The sequence below is a fragment of the Agelaius tricolor genome, unplaced genomic scaffold, assembly GCF_023055355.1.
Source record: "Agelaius tricolor isolate 1412-34295 unplaced genomic scaffold, bAgeTri1.0.p SCAF_10, whole genome shotgun sequence".
In the NCBI taxonomy this organism is placed as follows: domain Eukaryota; kingdom Metazoa; phylum Chordata; class Aves; order Passeriformes; family Icteridae; genus Agelaius; species Agelaius tricolor.
Window position 1 is genome coordinate 5,323,631 of NW_027269270.1, and position 18,275 is coordinate 5,341,905.

Below are 18,275 nucleotides of genomic sequence, written 5' to 3' on the forward strand. Positions count from 1 at the left end.
TGTCATCATTGTCCAAAACTCCCCCTCCCTAGATGCATTCTAAAAATGCAGCCATACTATTCCCTAGCTGTCTCTCACTGTTACACTAACAAAGAATCTGGTATAAAAAGTATGCTAATATTCCTGAATCAATTTTACATCCAAGGGTCCTGCTTTTGTAAAAGGTGGAGACTCACAGCAAGGTTGAGTTCTTTCTGCTCACTAGTCAGCAGGAGCCTGACTTTAAAGAACAACAAAAAACAATCTGAAGAAATAAATAAGCAGCTTGGAAATGTGCTTAGTGCATTAGTAACATCCCCAGTCAGTAATGTATTTAACCAGATTAACTTTACAAGAGCAGTCTGTACAAGATTATCAGCTCCATGAGGGGTTTTTTTCATAATATAAACTGCAGGTGTGAGCTAACATTTCTTTTCCACAAGTAAAAATAAACCCCTACACCAGCAGTCACTGTGTCTCAGTGGTCTTGGTCTCAGACCCACACTCTGGCATACACACAGCTCATCAAAAACTCTGATGGAACTTTTGCAAAGAAGATGACTGCTTCTCAATCCTGTGTTATTCCTTGAAAGCTGAATAATAACCTGTGTAAAAGGACTCAAAGCCATTTACAGCCTCTTGGGATTTTAGGTGCTTGTGGCCACCAACCACTCTGGATGAATGGCATGAATGGCAGGGATGAATGGCAGGGAATCAGAGTTTATTTAACATCTCATTGGCAATACTGCACATAAGGAAAGCACTTCAGACACAGCCCCATTCAGAAAACAAAAGTCAAGATTTCTCTGTGCACCCCAAGATTGCACAAGGACTCCAAGAGTTCTATTAAGCATTTTGATACTCATTCTTCTGACAAGTGTCTTCTGGAGATCTGAAGAGCAGCAGTGGCTTGGCCAGCATCTCAGAGAGGCTGCACACTTCCTGCACTGCTTTAACAACGTCATTACCACCTCCAGACAACAGGCACACACTGGAAACAGGGCAAGGGAGTCTGAGTTAGGCCTATGCCTAACCTCAGTATTGGCTTGCTCTCTCCTGAGGGTTAGGAAAATATCCACATTGAAATTACAATGATTTGACTCTCAAATCTGCTTTTAGCAGCTTCTGTTCTTCAACCTAGCTTTTTGAAAAGGAATATGTCATCTGGGGCATTTTCAAGCACTCCTTTTTGGCCTTTCTGTGGTTCTCCACATGTAGACACCAAAATTCCCTTATGAAGTCTTTATTTCCACTGAGCAATCCTGGTTACATTATTCACCAGCATACCAACAAATGTAGTCACATATTAACTCCTGCTAACTTCTGAGCTTTCTGCAGTGCTCTGAGCCACGCAGCTCACACTGCTTCTGCTGCACAGCAGTCACCAGCAAGCAGCCATTGAGTTCTAATCAAGAGAATGTGATGTTCTAGTTCTGTCTGAGAATGTTTGTTGAGAAAGTATGGCTGTGGTGGAATTACTGCTAAACCTCTGTCCATTTCTCAAAATATTCAGGGTTCAATCTACCCCAGAAATGATGAAGTACAAATGTTTTCCTCTTTGTTACCTGATTCCTGGAAAATACGAGGACAGTTTTGGTAACTCTAGAAGACATAGAGACAGTTTAAAGCCATTTAATCTTTTGAAGTTGCTTCAGGTACTTTATTTCTGAGATATTTAATAACTTACAGGTCTTCCCTTTGGTCCTCGTTCTCCTCGTGGACCTTGTGAGCCTGGAGGTCCCTAAAAGAAAGACCAGAAATATTAAGTCTCTTTTAAACTACCTAATGATTTTAAAAGCTCTGCAAATATGAAATCCAATGCTTATTTGAAAAATAATTTGTGGGTCTTTTCCTACATCATCATGAAGACAACAGCTATAATAACCAAGTATTCAATATTTCTTCTCAACTGGACATTGCCTGAAGGGAGTAGAACCATGATGCAGAGATCTACAGAATGGTTTAATCTCTCATGTGCTTCACAGGTTAATCTAGCAGAGGTTTTCTGAATGCTGGGTTTGAGACACCCTCCCTGCTAGTCCAGAACTGCTCTGTGGTCAGCCACAGCACAGAGCATCCTGCAGCTCCTCCTACTCCTGCTTGGACCCAGCTGGGGAGGCATTCCCCAGCACCCACCCAGCACTAAGGGCCTCAGATGTCCATGTGCCACAATCCATTCACTCCAGGCATGGGCTGAACTGACACTGGTAAAAACATCCCATCATCTTCTCGCCTCCTCAGAGCCAGTGGCTCTGCAGATAACACCCACTGAGGGGTGGAAGAATCCAGAATCCTCCTTCACATCACCCTCCCAACACAAAGCAGGCATGGCAGGCAGTGGCAGATGCCTCATCAGAGAAGCAGAAGATTACAAAGTACTCACGGCTGGTCCCGGGCGGCCTCGTATGCCTGAAACCTAGAGCAGGGAACATAAATTAAAGTCACCACACATCATGGCTGCATCTGTCCTGACTGCCCTACAGAAAATCAGTCATTGAAAAGCAAATAGCAAGGCAGGACATTAAAGTACCAAGCATGCTAAAAGGCTTTTTAGGGAAAAGGGGGAAAAAATGTAGTAAATATAATTTGCACTAGTTATCTTTTTCCAGTTTGCAGTCTTTTTATTAGCAATGTGAGTAAAATCTTAGAAGTATCACTGCTCCTCTAAAAAAGATTAAATAAATAAGTGAATTACAAATGTTTAGGTTCAAATTATTGCTTATTTAAATCTGCTTGTCTTCCCACTAGAAAGGACTAAATAGGTAATGAAATTATATTTCACCCCTTTCTAGATACTAACTTACCATTACACTTCTACAAAAATCTAACCATAAAAATAATTATGGCAGAAGAACTAACAAATAATAGGAATTTCTAATGTTATATATGTGAAACAGCATACTTAATTCCACTCCTTTCATTCCTAGGCTGTATGGTTTTGCTGTATTTACTTCATTACTGCAATTCTGTTTTAAAGCACTAATATGTGCACTTCTAAGGTGTGCTGATGGATGAAGAAAATAGTGACTTACAGGTGGCACTATTCCAGGTTCTCCTTTTTGTCCCTGTAGGAAAAAGACACCAGAACATCAGACGCCAGAAAAGAAGTGCAATTACCAGTACCAGTTTCAGCAACACCATCCCTGTGACTGTGATAAGAGTAAGGCTTGCTTAAAAATACAAGACTAATTTAAAGTACCTGTGACAAATAATCCATATTATTTTCATGACTATGGACATTGACTAAATGAAGGCCATAAATTAACATTATCCTCTAGCTGCATAACATACTGCCTGAAAGAATAATTAAACTAAAAAAACATGAAACTTTTCTGTTAGAACTGCTAGAAAGTGCTAGAAAGTACATTGGAGCTCTGTTGTTGGATGATTTGATTTATGTGAAATACAGAGCCTAGAGCAGCTTTTAGACTCCATTTCTTCGAGATACTAAATTAAAATACATATCATCAAATCCATAGATATAGAAATCCATCTGCAGCCTAGAGACAGGTTATAATACAATGATATTGCATAGCTTCAGAGTGACAGACAACTGCAATTGACAATTGACCTTTCTTTGAGTTGAATCTGTTGACAATGATTACATCAAATAACTGGGTTTAGACCTACTGGTGGTAACTGTTTTTTTTTAAGGAAAAAAAGAGGGCTTTGCAAAGATAAAAAATGTCCTGCCTTGCTTACCAAATAATAAATAATAAGGTGGGTACAGTGCATTTATTTCCATAAACTAAAAGTTATGGATCATCTAAAAGTTATTTCAATTATTTCTTGCAGTTGCTTACTATCTTAGAAGCCTATTTATGGGAATGCCTTTACATTTCTTCTGTAAGAGCAGGTCTTCCCTTTATTTAATTGCACACAATGAGAGAAGCTGCCCACAGAACCGTGGCTCTGGGCAAGGACACATGACTCCAGTGCCACCTCCTGCCCACTGGGCAGCTCAGCCTCAGCACATAAACCAGCTGCAAGCTTTATCAGTTTAGCATCTACTGACACAATGGTCCCTTCCCTCAGCCTGTGGCACTGCTAGAGGTGACACAACCACACTACTCCAACTGGAATTCCTTTGATGTAGACAGCAGGGATTTTCAGCCAGGGGATTCTCTATATTAAGATCAGGATTTCTGCCTGCATCCCAATGTTTTTTTCATGTGGTCTGCAATCTCCCTTGCCACCAAGGAAGGCCAAGAGAAAGAACTGTATGTTTTTAACAGAGATTGTGTGTGTCTTTTATGATATGCTTCAAGGAGATGCATGGGAGTATTTTAATGGCAGTAATGCATTACAAAAAAAGTAAAGGAAATCTTACCTTTCTTCCTCTACCTATGAGAAAGGACAAAAGAGGAAAAGAGAAGAAATTAGTGATTTTACTCTGAGAGACAGAATAGTAAGAGTTGAGTGAAGGTGTTGCACCTAGAGCCATCCCTGAACCTGGAGGCAGAGGATCACCTACAGGGAGCTGGGAGAGTTCCCAGGGACACACATACTCCCTGGGCTGGGTGTGAGGAATCACAACACTGTGCAAAAATGTCCTCTAATTCTCAGCCTTTTTCCTCATTGCACAGAGTAACAAATAACACATTGGGAAAACAGAGTATCTTGTGAGGGACTGTCAGATGCTGGCCTAATGACTGACAGAAAGTCAAGGGAAGCTTTATTACTGACTCCAACAATAACTCTTGATGGATCCACAACATATTACATGGTATTTTTCAGAAGACAGAGTTCACAGAGGGATTTTTGGCCTTTTTTTTTTTTTTTAGAAAGCACCTGCACTACCATGAGTGTGCATTCAGAGCCATATAGCCACGCTCATGCCCACAAAAATCCTTCATAAGAAAATTTTATAAATGCCTTGAATAACAATAAGGAATTTGGGAATGTATCAATACTGCTTTTATATTTGCTGGGTGTATCCTGCTGGTGTTGGCCCAATGCCTCCCAACACAGAGCAGGATGCACCATCTATTTATTAATGCTCACCACATCTTGCTCCACTGTTCAATTACAAAAGCCCCTGCTTTTTTCTTTATCTCTACTTTGTTCAACATTAAGCTGATCAACAGCAATTATATTTCCTGAAGAAATTAATTATTATGCATTGAACGTAGCTCTAATAATTCAATACACAGTGTTACATGGCTTTAATTGCAAGGTGAAAAATTTTCTTTTAGGAAAGTTGAGGGGGATTCCTTTATCTAAGTTTCTTCAGGAAGAAAAGACTTAATCCTTAAGGCATATAATAGAAAAGATGCAAATAGGGAGTCAATAATACTTCATGCTTGTTTTATATCTCACAAAAGGATGTTTTCACTTTGGGGAAACATTTTACATTGACTCAGTTTACATTTATTAGAGGGTCCCTGAATTGAGCATTTGAAAGAATGCACTTATTATATATAGTTATGTATTCAATATTTATATATCTTAATATATTTGTTATATATACTTATCTTTCAGTTTCAGATGAACCACAAAAAGAAGCCAGAATTCAACCTCCTCAAAACATCAAGACATTGCAGATCAACCTTTTAGCTCTAAAGCCATTTGGGCTTATATGAGACTCATGGTTCCAAAGCAAACAGCTTTGAGTTGGCTATGGGGCAGCCCAAGAGGGAAGATAACTGCCAAGTATATGCGATTTTCAGACTTAAATTTTCACCATCAAAACAGCTTTAGGGACTTTAGTATCACAAGGTTTCTAGTTCTTTGGGCTGCCTCTCCTCTCAAACTAGAAAAGGCTCTTACCTATGGTGGGGTCAAAGTCCCGTGGTGTGTGGGGACACACAGGACAGCACTCTCCCGGGGGCACCTGGGGGTTCTCACACTCCAGCAGGTCCTGACACTGGATTTCATCGCAAAGAATAGCTCCATTGTCACAGACACAGATTTGGCACGGTGAGGGCTTCCAAATATCCCTGTTCAGGTACATCTGTCCATTCTGAGTGCAGGCTATTTCTTCACCATCTTCTCCTGGGACAGAGGAGAGAATATACAACACATTTTCCAACCATGAAATTGAAGGAACTGGGACTGGACAAGGAAGGAGCCCATCTGGAGATGAGAAGCAGCATTACATACACAGAGAAAACAAAGCACCAGCATAGCTGATGTTAAGGACTTTTAAGAGATGTGTCTTTCTTCTTTTACCACCTCATTTCTTTATCAGAAAGAAGTAAAATAGAGTCCCCAGTTTCCACACACTATCAAAGGAACTTTGCCTCATGAGTCTTTGGATATCATTCTGCTCAGTGGGGTGTCACCTCTGCCCTGAGGAGCTCCTGCCAATTCACTGCTCTGTGTAAGTGCTGAGCACAGCTCATTGCAGAGTCTGACTGGGGACACAAGAACTGTGACTTCTGCCTGGAACAGCACAGGCTGCCTGCTCCCTGCTGGCCTACACAGCCAGATGGGACAGGGCTCAACAGACCCAGCAGCAGTTGGGGGAAAGAAAAAAGACCATCCCATTTATTGAGTGAGGTTTTTTTACAGGTGTGGGGGAATACCAGCATGGAGAATCAAGTCTTCCAAACAGGACAGTCAGCCTCTGTCCAGAGGCAACAACAGGTACATTGGTACTTGCAGCAATGTCTCCAGCTGAGTAACAAGAGGCTCCTCACATGATTTATGTCCAGTTTTTATAATCCAGCTCGTCATAGCCTCACATGATTAACCCAGCACACACACAATACTGCCATGGATATATCTTAATTGCATACAAAATAGCTCTTAGATATTTTAACCATATGAAAGACCATAACCATATTTGAAAGACCATCCTTTGTCACTATTTTTATACAGGACCAGTATGGACTGACTATATGCATACATCCTCTCTATTTACTTATTCACACAGTCACGTTCACATTTGTACTGTTTTACCATATAGAAGTCTTTGCCTTTGTTTTCTTCTTACTTTGTAGCCAAACACACTGGATATGTTTGGATTTTTTTTTAATCATGGGCTGAGTATATCTCATTATCTTCTCCTAAAATTAAAATATGTCTGAGAAAGAGATCACAAAAGAAGTAAAGTAGAAAGTTTTGCTTGTGTATCCAACATTTCACAGAATGCCCTAGCAGCAAGAAAGGACTTTTTCATTTTGAGAAATGAAATTTCTCAAATATGAAATATTTTATCCCCTAAAGCAGCAAGCAGCTGCAAAACCAAAGAACCATCCCCAGGCGGTCCACAGACCATGTGTCACAACTTGCAAACCAAGAATCCCAGTGCCAAGACAGTATCTGAGTCACACATGGCAAAGCTGTCACACACAGTCCAAAAATTATTGTCCTGACCCCTGAGATGCTGCAGAGAAGACTGATCTTACGTGGGTGGGAGCTTCATCTGACCACAGAAATCCCTCCTATCCAAAATATCTTTGAAATTGGACAATCTAGTTAAAAGCACTACTGAAAGTTCCCAAACAGGTCTAATTTCTAACTGATACAAGACTGGGAGTAGAGTCAATTATATACACAGGACACATCTGCCTAATCAATGATCATAACCATTGTTTGTTGAAGCAAACCTGTTACTAGTGTAAAAATTAACAGCTCTAAGCACAAAGACAATTTCACTGTTCTATATATTTCTGTCCTAATTTAAACCAGATGTAAATAGAAAATCACAAAGTAATAAATAGGAGCAGATTTGGAATTTCAGCTTTGTGCCTCATCTCAAGCCCAGTTACTCCATCAAAGTCAAAGCCTGAAGAAAGGGAGCAGATGTGTCATTAACTGTTGCCTGCCATCACTAACAGCTTTTTAACACAAACTCAAATTGAAATTTTCACCAGGTCAGCTCCTCTTCAATTGCTTTATCACACCAACAGACTAAATGACTCGAAGAGGTGCTGCAGAAGCTCGGGAGGAAATGTTTTCAGTGTGAAGTAAAGACATCAAGTAAGTATGCTGCACAGTCCATTTATGACACTGTGAGAATCATTTTCCAAACTGCAGATCGTATTTTGGAAACCACTCTTCTCATTTCTCCCTTGTGAGCATGACATAATGCACTGTCTGACATATTTAGCCTTTTCCCCCCAGATGTCTGGCATATGGTCTATGTCTTCTTTAACATATCACCCACAGAACTCGTTGTGCTGTTCAAAAGAGCAACAGTTTGCATAAATGAAATTTCTAAGTTATTGAGCCCAAAGTCAGCATTCTGTCATAACTTCAAATAAACCACATAGCAACTGCTTTGGCAAATCAGAGCTGAGCCAGATGGTGACTAGCTTCTGCCTGGGTCCTGCTCAGTGGCTGGGAAAGAGGCAAAGGCAGGGGGAAAAGCACATACCAACTTCTGAAAGCTACTAAGAAGACTGCTTCCCTATCAGATTGTAGATATGATGGCAATTTAAAAAAAAAATCCAAAAAACAAGCCAAAACAAAAAGAAAAAAACATACCACCTCGTAATATTGTCAGAAAACACAACGATACATCTTTTATTTACATGTGGTACTCCTAGGGGTTGTTTTCTGCTGTGACTGCATTACACTGAAAGAGTAGGAAAGGGCAGCTGTTTCAAAGCCAGCTCCTTTCACAAGAACATTTTGACATTCTATTCCCAGGCCTCAACTGCAGGCGTGTTATCCAGCTACACCCAGAGCAGCAAAGGCAGCAAAGGAAACCATTCTACCATTTCCTCTCTGCCTTGCAAATGTGCAGGTTTGTTTTATTCACAGAGACCAAGTTACAAACTCTTTGTATATCACATGCTCTTTCTACCTCTACAGCTGTAACATTAGGTGCTGAGTGGCTTGAGAAGCAGATTTGGAAATTTTAAATGAGGCAAAAGGATCTGCTAGGCCATTAACTAATTCCTTTTTCACCAACAAAAAATACAACTCTAGCTGGTATTGGACCCGACTAAAGTGACAAGATTCAAACCCACCGAGCCTCAAAGCAGTCTGCAAATATAAAAGGCAAGGTAGGAGAGATACCCAATGATACACTTAAGGACTCATTCATCCATGGGCTTACACAACAACCAACCTTCAGAAAGAGAATTTCAATGCAAAGCACAGTAGGTAAAATGCAATTTTTTTTCTGCTATATGTATTGGTGTGGGGTTTAACTTTAAAGATCTAATTTATCAGCAGTCAAACTGTCAGTTACAGCTAATTTACCAGATCCTCAGATGCAGAAGCTAGCATCAGCAGCTTGAAGTAAAATCACACCAGGCACTGCCATACCCAGTTTGGTGGCACCACTGAAGCTGTACTAATTACTGAGAGGGGAGGAAGGGGACAGGGACCCGACATGCCATCCCAGCCACTAGATGGCTGTCAATGTCCATCAGTCATCACAAGCAAGTGTCAAAGGTCCTGCACAAACCAGGTGTGTAAAACCTCCTTTGGGCTGCTTGTGCTGAGCTTGTTTTCATTTCAGGTACATCTGTCTCAAGGTTAATTCTCAAGCCAACAGCAGAACAAGGGTTTTAAAAGACAGCATATGAAATCATTTCAATTTTTCACCACATCATTTTGAAAGCAAAACCTAAAAATTTACTGCTGCTTCATTGTTGTTTAAGGCTACTTACTTCACATTATTGTGCCCATATTACTTTCACTGATTCCTGGTTCCCCACTTGTACATGGAAAAAGGAAAGTAAGGCCTGGACATGGAACCAAGCAGAACAAATAGAGAGAAAGAGACAGAAAGAAAGACAGAAAGAAAGAGGGGAAATGACAACACAAAACTGTGCACCATAAAAAGTAGAAGCAGTGAACCACCACCACCTCAGCTGAGGTGATGGCAGGTATATGAAGGACAGGAATACATCTTTCAATGACCTACTTGAAGAAAATAAATGGCCTGAGCAAAACCTGCTTATATGAGTGTTTTCTGCAGACATGAACAGCATTGAGTCATGGATGAAATGACAAGAAAAAGAAAAGGATTTGGCATCAAAGCAGCTCCATTTCATCACATTTTTACTGGTCCTACCAAATGTGCTAATTAAAGGAATCTAGAGGCTGACAGACCTACAGTGGTAGAGAGCACAGTCCAACAAAAGCAAAAAAGATGATGACGGGTACTGAAAGCAGTCTGCCAGTTTTAGGCTTTCTTCTGCCAGGAGGGGCTTCTTGATGCATAGTGTAACCAAAGTCCAATTCTTTTGCATTGTTTAACATAAAAAGACTGGAACAGAAGGGGTACAGTTATTTAATGAAAAAGGGTTGGAAATAAAACTGCTTGCACAGGGGTCTTCTCATTCTCTCTCTGTCATCCTCATGCTAGCTTGTGAAAAGCATAGAGAAATATAAGATTACACAGATACAGTGGTTTTAAAGTTTAAAAAGCTAGAAAATGAAAAGCTGAGTTTTGAGATATGAATTACAAAAGTTAATCCTGCTGACTCACAAAGCAGAGGTGCAGAAGTGAATCAACATGAAAGATGATACGTGCTAGCAACCATTCTGCAGGTGTACTGCTGTGCATGTGTACAGACTGCCAGGACAGGGACAAGAGGACCTTGGGCTTAATAATGTTTGACTGCCAGCCTGCTGCAACGATAATCTAGGGCATGATCCAGATCCCATTAAATCAATGGGAAAAACCATTCACTCCAATAAGAATCTTTTTTTTTTTTTTTTTGGTAATTCTTTTTTTTAGTAATCAAGTATTATCTTTTATAACACTAATATGTATCATTTATAATACTAATATATATAATTACTGTGACTTGTAAATTATAATATCAACACCAATTATTCTGAAAATCAGTTTTCAGGAGTGCTGACAAATACAAAATCTATTTGGCATTTGTTGCACAGAAACAATTCTTGTTAATAATGATTAACAGAGAGAATTCACATAAGTACTTTACAGTTACATACATGAGGATGAACCTGGAATACTTTACTAACAAAAGACTGAATTGATGCACAGTTTTGCCAATCTTGTGCACATAAGCATTTAGGAAGAGAAGGGAGTTCCAAGTTGCTGCCCAACTTCCCTTGTAAAAAAGTGAGTAAGAACAAATCCCTTCCATTATATTTATGGGAATTTTTAGAGGCACAAAGTTTAAAACACAAACCTGTAGGAAACCAGACTTCATCAGAACTTTTTCTTAGGAAAAGAGGTGGGGGAGGGTTAATCCATCCTCCAATGTTCCTGCTTAAAAAAATCCTAGGGGATAATTTGCAAAGTTGACAATTAATAAGCCTTTTTAACAGCATTCCACAGAATAAAAGGTGTTGAATGCTTTAAAGTCCAAGTGAGTTTCAATGTGATTGAGGAGGTTAGCTCTCTAGACAAGGAGACAAGGAGCTGCAAGACTTTAGAAGTAGAAAAGTTCCAGGGTATTCTCTTAAATAATGTAGATAATTTTAAAATATGTATTTTCAACTGAAGAATTACAGGCTCAACTGCTTTTTCTGCAGAGGCCACAAATACCATTAAGTATGAATTAATACTGTGAAGCATCAAGGTGCAAGTCAGCTCCCAAGAAGATAATCAATTGCTGAAATTGCTGTGACCATCAATGAAGCCTTCCTAAAGCCATACACTGCATCTGGCCAGTTGCTTCTGGCTGGGAGGGAGTTCAACCTCAGCTTTTCACCAAATAAGAAAATCCAGCCTCCAAGCTCTGAACAGCAGTCCAGAAACAAAAGCAACAGCAGAACAATATACCCTGACTTGGGAGAAGGGCTTTCTTGGTGCCACCTGGCAGCTGGGGTTTGTTTCTTCCAGAAAATTGTGCCTAAATAAATAAATAAATAAATAAATCTGTTTTCCATTCAGCATTGTGATTTCAATTTTGACTGAATGGGGGAAACTGAATAGGAAAAACTATGCTTAGGATACAGTTTAAAACCTCCAAATTAATTGTAAATCAATATCTGAAGTATGCAACTTCATTCCCTATTTCCTATTTCCCTTAGTCCCTATTTCTCCTTTTTCTCACTGGTTCATGAATTTATGTCTCCATCAGGGCAAAGAGAAGTTTTGCTTGCCTTTTTATGGATAACTTTCATTTCCAACACAGAAAAATCAACAATGTTTTTATTATAAGATCCAACACATGCTGAATACAAAGGCAGAAAATACTGGGATCCCTTCCAGTGAATAGGCTTTCTCTCACCAGTCCCACAGCACTATCCAATGTTTAATACACTATTCAATTCCCTAAAAGCAAATCATGGTGTTGTATCTGCATCTTAACCTCACTGGTCCCGAGCTGCTGAGCAAGACCTTAACCCTTGTTGAGTCAACACTCCAGACAAGGCAGGAAACTGTGCAGAAGCAACCTTGCTCAAAGTTTAGTCAGACTGGTCCTTTCCTTTTGGTTACCCCAGTCTTGGACGTGTCTTTTTCAAAAGCAATCAGTTAAACTAACTCATTAGAGTTATCCCATGAACAAGGTTAGATGTAAACAAGTTTAACTTTGTTTTTCTCTGTTTTTCCTTCAGTTCCCAAGTAGGCTGGCTGGACACATTGCTGGGTGCCTGCAGGAGAATTGGGTGAAGGAGGGAGCTGAAGTGACTGATATGCCAGCAGTGTTTATACAAATACTCTCGGATGACCACATTCAAGCCTCCAGCATACAATGGGAAAAAATATTACTTCCAAATGTCCAAGGCTGCACAGAGACTGTCATGGAGAGGCATTCAGGGCATGTCTGTGAAAACACTACTGCAGATTTCAGCAGCTGGAGCAAATCAGTCAAAAGGCAAAGTTGGTAGCAGGGTCCCTGGTCTCTGCTGGAGCCCACACAGCCACAAACGCTCTGCTATCTGTGCATGACTTTGTCATGCAAGGTAGTTAAAGTCAGTCCAGCTACTGCTGACTCAGTGTGGAAAAAGCCTAAACAAAGTGCTTATCATGGGCAATTTTTCTGTTTATTATCTCAAAAGAAGCTTGAGGCAACAGAGACCACTCCGTTTTATAAGCAAAATGTTGGAGCACATTCTTGACTAAGGAATGACATTTTTAAGAGGAATCACTTCATTTGCATGAAGACAGGCTGGTCCCAGAGAAACATCAGATTCTTTTGGTGGGGAGCTCACAAAGAGAACACACAGCAAACACGTTTCAGGCAGCGGAGGCAGGGCCTAGGCTTGGCACTGCTGAACACACACAAGTTCAGCAATGCAGGAACTGTCTTTAAAACTAAAACAAAACTAAACCTGCAAATTAGCACATTTCCCAAAATGTAAGAGGTTGAAACCTTCTGAAAGCAAACACACCCCAACAGTGGAAATCCTGCCCAACTTGCTGCTACTGGAAATTTAAGTAAATGTGATCACAACATAATGAACTGCACATATTTCTAAACTTAAGTCTAAAATAGCAAGATTACAGTAAAAATGTAATATTATTCTACAGTCTATTTTGGCTCACTTTCTGGAATCCATAAATGTTTGATTTTTATCTTTCCAAAAGCTAGACTTGGACTGCTGTGATTTAGTAAAAATAATGCATTTTGGCTGTGAAGAAAATTCTCTCAGCTACTTCCTGTGCCATTATCAGTTAGACACAATTTCCATTCACAGCCCATTTGGAATCCTGTAGTAAATCTAGGGATAATTCACAAGAAGCCACCCTGGCTGTCCAGTCAGCCAGAAACCTATGGCCTGAGGAACAAGCCGTGCAGGGTAAGGTTGCACTATGTCAGCCAAGTTCTGAAACAACCATCTCTTGGTGTTCCCAGCACAGATCCCTGTGGAATATCACCATGATCTAGCCATCAGCTGGACTCAGAATTGCCAGCCATTACTCTGTGAACTCAATAGTCCCACCAGTTCATCATTCACCTTGTTATCCACCTGTTCAGTACCATAGTGAGTACTTCTCCAATTTTTCTATGGATGCTGTGGGAGATGGTGTCAGAAGTGTTGCTGAACCAAAAGTAAACAGTGGCTTCACTTGTGCACCAAGCCAATCATCTCATAGAAGGAAATGAGATTTAACCAATTCAATGGAAAGGGGAAAATGCATTAAATAAATAGCCCCTAGCTCTGTCTGCTCCTCTCTTACCCATCTATTCCAAATCTTACAAGTTCTCCTGTTCCAGTTTCACATATGCTCTAACACTCAGAGTCTAACTGGTAAAAGAGCAATGAACTGCAAAATAACTGGTTTGCCTTCCTTGTTTTGCAGGATTTAGCTCTTTTGAAGTCACACAAAATGCATATGGATGTCTTTTCTTATTATATCTAAGAGAAACACTTGCTGCTGCCCAAACACCCTCATTCTTTGAAGCCATACACATCAAAGTTCAATAGCAACCTATCATTACACCCTGCCTTTTCCACAAAGCTATTCTACATTGTGGTTTGTAAAATGGACTCCTGTAATCCTCTAAATGCATCCTTGCTGGCTAATATCACCCTCCTTTTCAACTAAAAATAAAGATTTGTAATTAGCAAGAAAACTCAGTTCCATAATCAAAAATCCTTGTATTCCAACAGGCTCAGCATTTCAAACTGAAGTGAAAACCACCCAGTGTCTGGGTGGAGTAGGAAGGTATTGCTGGAAAGCTGTACTCATAATATGCTGTTTGTACAGCAAAGCCATTCATTTGCTGAAATTCTGAGCCTCTAAGAAAGTAAAAAAGAAGAATGGTAAGCAAAAAATCTGCAAAAATTTCAGGAACAAAGCCTCTTGTTTCTTTCCTGCCACCACTACCTTTACCACAGTACAGACAGCTCAGTCAGCAACTTCTGTTCCTAATTGACATGGAACAGACTTTGGCAGCCCTCAGGGCACCATGGCAGCTTTCGGCACAGCATCAGGGAGGGAGGGTCTAAAGGAGCACCATAGTTTTCAAGTGTCATCCTGAAGATAATCACACACATGTACACGAGGAAGAGACAGATTTGGACTTGTCTCATGCCCAAGAGAGAGTTAAACTTATTTATTACTTACAGATATAGAATCAATAAGCGGTTTCCCTCCTTTTAGTGTGTAAAAGGAGCAATGTTAGTAACAAGTGAGTAGGGCTCAGCTCATTTCAATAAAGGTTTAGGATAAAAAACTTAAGACTGAATATAAAAGCAAGACAATTAGAATTGCTCAGGAATTTTTCTACAATGTGGGTTGTGGGGTTTTTGAGGGTATTTTTTGTTGGAGAGCGTTTCATTACTGAAATAACAAGGACAGTCCTTTTATTAGCTACATAACTTGAAAACCTTTTCTTTCATTCTCAGGATGCTTGAAATCACCTATTTCAGTCAAAAAAACCCACTGGGATTTGCTAGAGGGAACCTCACACCAATAAAAGCCTTGTAAAAAAATCTAAGTCAAGCTGCAGAAAAATGTTTTCACTGACCTGACCCAATTCCATCTTTTTCATCATTTCTGAGTCATGAGACCTTTTCAAGGTTGCCCCAGCTCATCCAGGCTAGCAAGGGAAAACTCAGTTATTTAAGAGCAGCTTCCCCTCTAGCACAGGCTGGTGATTGTACAATGCAACAAGGATGACTTCAAGTAGACTCATATTTGCAAACCAACGTACTTTAAATCCCACTGGAAGAAGAACAGAGCTAGGTCAGGGGAAGAACATCCTCATTCCATTTTCAGAATGCTGCATAACTTCATCACATTTAAAAAAGAATTTTAAGCCAAATCCACTTTCTTTTTTTTGCCTTGAAACAGTGGAAAATGGTAACATTAACTTTGTAAGAAAAATCCCATGAAAGAAGAATTACAGGTATCTTTGCCACCTGAAGACTCTGTGTTACGGTATGACGCTCTGGATAAAATTATATATTTTTATTTCCATTTGATTTTAACATGTCTTTGGTACTGTCCCAATTCTTAGTCCATACAAATGTTTAAAAAAGGAAAAAAAAAAGAAAAGAAAAAGGTCAGCAAAGAAGACATACTATCCACCCTGTCATTTAGATGCATAGCAGTGATAAATGGATACATACCAGCCATTACTTAGCTCTGCTGCAGGATTATGGTTTCTGGGACAGAGGAAATGAAAGGCTTTTCTGCAGGCTCTCCTGCTCCTAATCATTGGACATCGTTCCATACTTCAGGGAGCAAGCATTATGAACTTTGTCAGGCAAATAATCCATACTAAAAAGTTTGGAATGAATTAAAATTCAAGTAGGGATGCCTAGTTTAAAACAAACCAGCCGTCATCACCTCCAGCTACTGTTTGCTTTGAACTTAATCTATTTAGTATTTCCCTTACTTCCTCCTTTCATAACTACTTCATCATTTTTCAGATCTTTTTAATTTTACCCTACTATTGTTTCTTTGATATGGGCCTTTAAAAGCCCAAGGAGGCAGCATCCAAGTTACAATAACATTTTTTTTCCAAAGCAAAGCACTCTGAATACTGACATCTTGTTGCACCACTTAACTCCAAAGCAGAGCTAGGACCTGAAATTAGGTGATGTAAATGCATAAAATACAAAAGAGAAAATAAAACATTTCTATAAAAGAATGGAAACCTGTGTGTGGTTGAGAGAAGCATCCGTGTTTAAGGGATGCAACTCCAGCATTAGGCTCAAGATACCATCTAGGGAACAATTCTCGGTATGTGGGCACTCTAATGTGACTATGCCCCATTGCTGGTATCAAACCTTGGCCTTCACTGCACTCAGTAACCAGTATAATCCATACAGGGAACCCTGACATAAAACTGGGCTCTAACAGGACCAAACATTGGGCTCTGAAGTGGAAATCATCAGCTGGAAGCCAGGAATCCTGCACAACACCTTTGACCCAGTTTGACAGTAGAAGAATCTTAGTCATCTCCAAATTTACATGATAGTAAATAAAAACAAATATTTACATTTTCCTTAGAGAAAAGGTTTCAAGAAAGAATTTAGCACAAACCCAGCTGAAAACCAGCCTTTTTTTTTACTTAAGACTTCAGTGCCATTAATTGATAAACCCTTGGGGACAGACCCAATGGCATCAAAAAACACTTATTAATGTCAGTGGGCTTTAATCCCATGTAAAGCATAATTGTGTTACATTTAGAGGCACTGACATTTCATGATGCATCACATCAACTTCATATAAACACCTTTTGGCATAGTTTGGTTTTTTTCTTCTCTCTAATGCAGGGGATCATTAGAAGTGATTATCTGCGGTACAAGAAATGCATCTCAAATTGCATCTTTCACACAGCATTTAAGACTGCAATACAAACAACAAATAACAACAGCCCAATCACTTGTTTGAACCTTACAGTTCAGGACTTTCATAAACAACATAAAGGTCCACCTAAAGGCCCTGTGGGCTCTGTTTGCACAAGGAATTATTGCCGGCTTTGCATTAAAACAATATACTGTGATTGAAACAGCAGTTTGGCATACAAGCATAATGCAAGTCCCTTCATCAAATCTCTACAATATTTTTCAAATCAGTCCCTGGGGAAGCTCAAATAATGTTTTGCTTGGTTCAGATAAACTCTAGCTTATCACAAGCTCATCAGAGTCTTCAGCAGTCTTATTTTTCCTCCAAAAGTACCCTCATTTCCTATCTTTTAAGGTTCTGACATATTTTCATTTTCTGAACCACAAAACCCTTCCACTTCAACTTTTCCATTCAAGCCCCAAATTCTTTCTTTGAAACTTTTTCCCTAAGGAAAACCCATATATTTGCCTTACTTCAACACCTCACACATCTGAGTGTTACACCAAGAAGGCACTTTAACATTACAATTTCCCATGTAAGAGCTGCTTGACAAGACTTTTTAGGTATTGATAATTCTGAAGCAAGAAGTAAACCTCAACACCTTAAATAGGCAATCATTTGACTGCTTTTTACTGTGAATTTAGAAATATGAATCCAGTTCAGCCAAACACTGAATATGCTGGAATACACTAGGTAACAGTAAAGACCAATGTAATCATTGAAGGACGGAAGTGAGACCATTATCTTGGTTCTTCAAAGCCTGTAAGATATTTATGTTCAAGTTCTTTAAGTGGTGGCTTTATTGCCTAGGTCACTACTTGCATTTTATTGTAAAGCAACACTGGAACATCTCTGCAAATTAATGTGTTTTCTTCTACCTGGTTCTGCAATTCAATTAGTCAGTCAAGGATGTTATAGATCGGACTTAGCAGAACTTTTGAAACAAATCTGATCTTTTAGCTCCTTTAGAACTTTGAAATCACCAAGGGTACCACCAGAACTACTCATTTTTCTTGAAGAAAATGGCTGGAAATACGTTGCATTCACACCTAATTTGAAGAGCCAGCTCTGAGAAATTTGTATCTGCTCCAGTTAACACCAGCTGAAGATTCTGGCTTTCACTCCCTTGCTCAGGAGCTGTTTTTCACATAGATACCTACCT

The 18,275-nt window shown here is 39.6% G+C and overlaps 1 protein-coding gene across 2 annotated transcripts in view; it reads right to left on the reverse strand.

Moving 5' to 3' along the window:
* COL5A2 (collagen type V alpha 2 chain) overlaps positions 1-18,275 on the reverse strand; it is a 98,178-nt gene that overhangs the window by 42,427 nt on the left and 37,476 nt on the right. For both annotated transcript variants that reach the window (XM_071434466.1, XM_071434465.1), the window contains exons 2-6: positions 5,749-5,973; positions 4,310-4,323; positions 3,012-3,044; positions 2,363-2,395; positions 1,667-1,720 (exon numbers count right to left, since the gene is read on the reverse strand). In XM_071434466.1, the coding sequence (XP_071290567.1) occupies positions 1,667-1,720; positions 2,363-2,395; positions 3,012-3,044; positions 4,310-4,323; positions 5,749-5,973 (359 nt within the window). The remainder of the gene's footprint in view (positions 1-1,666; positions 1,721-2,362; positions 2,396-3,011; positions 3,045-4,309; positions 4,324-5,748; positions 5,974-18,275) is intronic.